This window comes from Telmatherina bonti (genome assembly GCF_933228915.1).
Source record: "Telmatherina bonti genome assembly, chromosome: 1".
Classification (NCBI taxonomy): Eukaryota; Metazoa; Chordata; class Actinopteri; order Atheriniformes; family Telmatherinidae; genus Telmatherina; species Telmatherina bonti.
In genome coordinates this window covers 11,420,940-11,427,186 of record NC_136619.1, presented here as the reverse complement: position 1 = coordinate 11,427,186, position 6,247 = coordinate 11,420,940, and the positions used below count along the sequence as shown (strand labels likewise).

The window sequence follows — 6,247 nt, the reverse complement described above, 5'->3', positions numbered from 1 at the left end:
TTTGAGTTCAACTTTGTTTAATGAGAGTAAAATACGGTCAAAATTACAGTGAGTGATCAAATTTGCGATTGTTTTCACATGAAGAAATGTGTATTTCCTGACCAGTCCCTGCTGTGAAAGCACTGATTCTGCCATATGCCTACTCCATTTATAGACAGCTAATTCCAGTCTGCTTTGATTCAAATACAATTTTCATGTAGGAAACATATGTTCACCTGACACGGATTGCACAAAAAAAAGTGTCATTTGTATCAATGAAACAAATCCATCCCAATCCTCAATCTTGTCTTGATTGTGGTTTGATTACTTAAAAATACAAAGGTGCTGCTGAAGTTAAAGTTTTTCACATAGCAGCTTTTCCATCCTTTGCAACTAAATTCTTACATTACATACAGCTGCTATCAGGTTTCATATCTATTCACTTTTAAATAATATTTGTGGACATAGTGAAATGAAGACGCTAATGCTGTTGGATTTTAATTTAATTGGTATTTATGATCGCCTTTACATGAGCATTACTGATACTGATTTTGAGGGATTAGCATCTGACTTTTCACTAATAAATGAAGATCTTTCAGTTCTTTTTTTTTTCTTGACATTCTTTATTTTGTGTCTTCTTTGTAAAACTTCCTCTCGGTTAGTTTGTTATGTCAGGTTGAAACCATGTGTATTCCTATCTGCCAAACAAACCACACTTAACCTCTCAGATTGTGTGTTTATATCTGCTGAATTGCTCTTTATGCACATGTATAATCAGTAAAGAATAATCAATAGGCTAACTCAAATGGTAATACTTTCAATATCTCAGATGAGTTGTACTTCTTTGCAGACAGGTATGAGGAACGATTGGATTCGCTCAAAACATGCCCCCCTCCTCCAGCAACAACTGCAGCAACAAATTTCTGGCTGGTGTGCAATGAGAACATGCGCAGGTAAAGCAAAGCTAACGACACTAGTAATGTGTTTTATACTAATCACACACTGACGCTCGAGGTTAAAACATTTTCCACAATTTATTACAATTTCATGTCAGCAACAACACTGTCAAATGTCAACAGTCAGTAAATAAAGCATGATAAATAATTTCCATATATACAGTTTTGTTTCTTATACAATCCAGTAGTATTTTAAATGGTTGTGCAATCAAGTATTATTACACAGTAGATTTAACATTCACGCTGGAAAGTTTCCACAAACAAAGACTGATAGAAAATAAAACGTTTTAAATATACAACAGATCACGTAGAGTCCTGTGCCTTATAAAAACTTAGGAAGTGAACATTGTTCATTGGTTTTTGGCAGCAGACTAGAGGTATAAATATATAGTTATTTACACAATTTGAAACATGAAAAAATGCTCCCTTTCCTTTATTGATAATAAAACTGATCTGTGCAATTGCACCTGATGCACACCCAGTAGTTTAAAAAAAATACAAAATGATTAAAACCCCCAGTTAAGTATTCATTTATTGTCTAAAAATCAGTCTTAATGAAAAAAAAAACTCCAATGGTTTAAATTACTTGTAGTTTCCTTCCTTCCCGCCTCATTCCTTCAACAAATGTTAATTTTAAATATATTATTCCCTTAGATGACACTGAAACTTTTTACTCTGGCTCTGATATGCTTTAAACACTTTAAACCAGAAATCAATACTAAAATATAAGTATTATAAATAATATTAGTATTATAATGTTTATCATATTTTTAGAAAAGAAGTGTTCCACCCCAGAAGAGGTCTGCTTTCTTGGTAACAGCCAGACTGTCGTGATGTTTCACGTGTTTTCTCAGATTTGGTTTCCTGTTTTATTTAGTAGTTTTCCTTTAGTTCCCTCATGTCATGTTCCCTGTTTTGCCTTTACATTCATTAGGTACACCTGGACTCAATTTGTTCATCCACACCTGAGTCTTGTTCTGTTTCTCAGAATTTATTGCCCTTGCTTTCTGTTCCCAGTTGCTGGTTCATTTTGTTAGCTTCATGCGTTATCTTTTATCGTGTTAGTTTGGCTTCAGTTTAGTTTCTGGATTAAAACGTCTTGATTCTGCATCCCTGGTTCCCATCTCTGCTATTTAGGTCCACACCTCCACCTCATTGTGACGCAGACAGCTGCCAAAACCTGAGCTGCAGACGCAAAAAGCTAATGGATGCTAGCAACTGTGGCAGCTAACAACAAAACTACGACTGCCTCTAGTGAATGGCTGTCTTAAGTTTGAATGTTTACCATATTGTTTAAAGCAATAAAAAAAACACAACTATGCTACCATTAAAACAGTTCCTATGTTGTTTAGAAAACTGTTACAGTCCCTGTAGAAAGAGCTAGCAGCTGCTATTAGCTTCCTAGCTTAACCTAGCTTCTTGTTTCACTGGTTTCTCACAACACACACAAGCTGTAAAGCAAGTAGTCAGGAGTTTTTTTCCTATCTTATACATGAAACATGAAGGGGCTGCTTTAGCAGGTCCACAGCAGAAATTAAAGTGATTGCTTGTTTTGCTTGTGATATGTCTTGTAAGGAATAAAAACAGCATTTTATGTTCATGTTAAGATTTTAAAACTTGGTTTTTAGCAGAGTAGCACTTTAAAATATGGCTGTGCAAAGTGAGTAAGTGTTTCCGTATTACAGTGACTATTAGACTTTGGTTCCCAGGTTAATTTTACAGTTGTTCAAGTGTTTACAGTGTTAGCAGCAGTGAGGAGTGAGGAGAACAGCGAGTCTGGTCGTTGCTTTAGCACCTCCGGGGGGTCCAGCTCTACGGCCTGATAGAGAAAATATTCGGTGAGTCCGGGTTAAGGATAACAGTAATTTTTCTCACTAATATTCATGCTTGTTACCTCTCCTTGGTCCATGACCAGAATGCGATCTGCATGCATTACAGTGTTGATTCGATGTGCAATTGTGAGCATTGTGCAGACACTGAAGGCCTCCTTGATGGTACTTTGGATTAGAGTGTCTGTCTCTGCATCTATGGATGCTGTGGCCTCATCCAGGAGAATGATCTGGTTAACAAAGGAGGGGAAATTAGTGTAAGTAAGGTCGGATGGGAAATGTGTTGGCTTTATAACATGCAAAAGACATAAGCAGCAAAAATATTGCCCAAGAAAATTGAGGTAACTGATGAATAGACGTACATAGTATAATAGCTCCTGATCTTGGCAGAGAAATATCAGGTTATTATTGTAAAGTAAAATTAGTTCTGGTTAAATAAAGTTTTACTGAAAGAAATCTTCTGAAAGCACATGCTTAGTGATGATTGTGCACATATATCTGACCTTGGAGTTACGGAGAAGAGCTCTGGCCATACATATCAGTTGTCTCTCGCCTACAGAGAAGTTCTCTCCGTTTTCCAACACTGGGGCCTGTAGCTTCCCCTCTAACCTGGAAATCTGAGGAAGAACAATCGTATAAAACATCTCTAGCTGAACGACTGCTGTAGCTGCAGGTTTTAGGCCTGTGAGGCTGCACATACCGAGTTCTTCATATAGGTCTTCTCCAACGCTATCCAGATCTCCTCATCGGTGTAGTTGTTGAACGGGTCAAGGTTATACCTAAAGGTCAAATCAAAGTAGGTAAACCTGCTGTGCACTCGGAACACTGTGGTGTGTAAATATGAACCTCTTTGAGGTTTCTGGCATTACCTGACTGTACCAATAAACAGCACAGGGTCCTGGGGAATGATGGACAATTTGCTGCGTAGATCCTGCAGCCCGATGCTCATAATGTCCACACCATCTATGAGGATGGTTCCTCCTGCTGGCTCCACTATCCTAAACAAAGCTACACCTAAAGAAGATTTCCCTAAAGACACAAGGAACAGAGCAGGACAGCTGAATGCTACAGCAGCTTATAAATAAAGGACGAATCTGGATTTAGTGCTATGATCGCATATTATTATGATTAATGCCTTACCAGAGCCTGTTCTTCCCACAATGCCAAGTTTCTCTCCAGGTTGGATGAGGAAATCGAGCCCATTCAGGACAATTGGTGTATTCTCTCTGTATCTCATCTTATAGTCCTGGAAAGTGATGGCTCCATTCTTGGGCCAGTCCTCTGGGATCTGAACCTCCTTTATGCGCCTGGGAGCCTCAGATTTGCAGCCCTATAAGCACAAAAATGAACAGTATTCAGGGAAGAAATAAGAAGAATCGATGTTCAAGCTTCATTCTAAAGAGGACAAAGGCTGAAGAGACGCTGGGCACAACTCTGACCGTGATGTACTCCAGCAGCCGTTCCACCGAATTGAACCGCGCCTCCACTTCTGTGGACTGCCTCACTACATACTGGAGCATGCCTGTCAGCTGGACAACATATGAACCATAAACGTACAGCACAGCATACGTTTGAAACAAAAACTGGACATTCATTTACATTTAGATTTACCTGAATGGTGTAGGACATAGCAAGGCCTTTCAAGGCTGGATTGATGACCTCGTTACTGGTGAGCACCACAAACAGAGCCACCAACAAGGTCATGGAACAAGCCATGAAGTCCAGCCAAAAGGAGAGCCATCGTGTGCCGGAGTGAAACAGTAAATAGTGGTTGGAGTTGATGTCGTTCAGGGTCTTAAACCTAAAACATCACCAAGAACAAGCCAAAAGATAAATGGAGGAAACGAGCCAGTATTTATCTGATGTGAAACTGGTTTCTCACAGTTTGATGTGACTGTCTCTTGTGTTGTAGGCATGGATGGTGCTCAGACCCTGCAGGGTGGAGGTGGTGAGAGAGATGCATGGAGAGCGACTGATATTCTCCATCTTCTTCATCTGACGTATGCTCCTCTGGAATATACTGCCGAAAAATCAAAAGCAATCGTCAAAGAACAAGTCTTCCAAATAGGACGGTCTTCAGGGTGACTGGTTTGGTCATGTTTGCACCAAACTGGTTTGAACTCACAAGAGAATGAGGGTGAACAAAGCTCCCATTACAATCACAGCCACCAGCATGGCAGGGAAGACCGATGCGATGATGATGATGGTGAATGTCACAAGCAGGCAAAACTGCAAGAAAGGGTCCATGTGGAGAGGAAGCACAGAGTCCAACTCCTCCTGATCTTTAGCAAAGCGGTTGAGGATACGACCAGTTGGTGTCGTGTCAAAGAAACTCATCGGACTGCCAATAACCTGTAAAAGAAAGAAACCGTGACAACCAGCTGTTCAATAGAAGCTGCTGCATTCATGGTGTCGAGCTTCAGATGTGCCGCGCTACCTTCTTAAACATGGAGTCATGGAGTTTGCAGGAAGCTCTTAAAGTGACATGAGTGTAATAGAAGCATTTAATCACAGCCAGCACCACCATGACGATCACCATCACTCCATAAATCATCTGGTAGAAGTGCAGACGTGGATTTTTTGAGACGTCTCCCTGGTTTGAAGTTGTGTTGGACTGCAAAGAGAGAAAACTTACAATGTTAGAAAGTCATTGTTGGTTAGAAATCTAATTAATATAAAAGTTACTGTGAACGGCACCATCATCCAGTCCACTGTATTTAATTTTTTTCTAAAAGTTTTAACGTGTTAAAGAAAGGAAGAACAGATGTGACTCTCACCCCATCACCCTGTCCCAGCCAGTAGCTCAGCCACCAGTTGCTAAAGGCCGTGGATCCGATCATGAAGACTATAATCAGGATGGTGAGGAAGGTCATGATGTAACCTGCAGCAACACAGTTACTTATTTTAACCAACTGGGTGGGACATACTGGAATTGCCTTACTGCTTAGAGTCATGCAGATGAATGAGGGTGTGTGTGTTGTGTCGGACCTCCAGCTGCTTGGCAGTACTGGTGGTACACTCTCCAGGAGACGGATCCCTCTGAGGAGGACTCCTGGCTGACCAGCTGATCACCAGTCTTCACAGCTGTTTAACAGGAAGAAAAAGATTTTACACCAGTTAATGTCCTGTCTTTTACTGAAGGTATTGTGATCTAGATGTTTTACGTTCAGTGCTTGTTAGCTTGTTGTGTCACCGTTTCTTCCCACCAGAGGTCCCCAGTGACCGCCTCATGACCCTTCTGCCTGCAACTACGACCTCACCTGTTCCCATAACTGCCTGAGTCACATGCTAAGTTTTTCAGAAATGATGATGCACGGTGACTCGGGACTTTTTAGAGAGTAGAGTTAAGTAGATCTCACAGTTTGGCCAAAATATGACTCAGGGAAATATGCTACCAGCCTAAAGAGTCAGTTCTACATCATTCAAATACAGCTGTGCTCATATTTATTCATACCCTTTCATTAAAGAAGGAAATAAACAGCT

General features: G+C 40.4%; 1 protein-coding gene across 1 annotated transcript in view; it reads right to left on the bottom strand.

Annotated features, from left to right (window-relative positions):
• Positions 1 to 2,661: 2,661 nt before the first annotated feature.
• Positions 2,662 to 6,247, bottom strand: part of abcc12 (ATP-binding cassette, sub-family C (CFTR/MRP), member 12) — a gene marked incomplete at both ends in the record, with an annotated part of 28,739 nt that continues 25,153 nt past the window's right edge. Inside the window, 13 exons of the mRNA XM_079257005.1 lie at positions 2,662 to 2,754; positions 2,830 to 2,994; positions 3,268 to 3,381; positions 3,465 to 3,543; positions 3,634 to 3,793; positions 3,905 to 4,094; positions 4,204 to 4,293; positions 4,376 to 4,565; positions 4,647 to 4,784; positions 4,890 to 5,116; positions 5,202 to 5,378; positions 5,542 to 5,645; positions 5,753 to 5,848. Of these exons, the coding sequence (XP_079113131.1) occupies positions 2,662 to 2,754; positions 2,830 to 2,994; positions 3,268 to 3,381; positions 3,465 to 3,543; positions 3,634 to 3,793; positions 3,905 to 4,094; positions 4,204 to 4,293; positions 4,376 to 4,565; positions 4,647 to 4,784; positions 4,890 to 5,116; positions 5,202 to 5,378; positions 5,542 to 5,645; positions 5,753 to 5,848 (1,823 nt within the window). The remainder of the gene's footprint in view (positions 2,755 to 2,829; positions 2,995 to 3,267; positions 3,382 to 3,464; positions 3,544 to 3,633; positions 3,794 to 3,904; positions 4,095 to 4,203; positions 4,294 to 4,375; positions 4,566 to 4,646; positions 4,785 to 4,889; positions 5,117 to 5,201; positions 5,379 to 5,541; positions 5,646 to 5,752; positions 5,849 to 6,247) is intronic.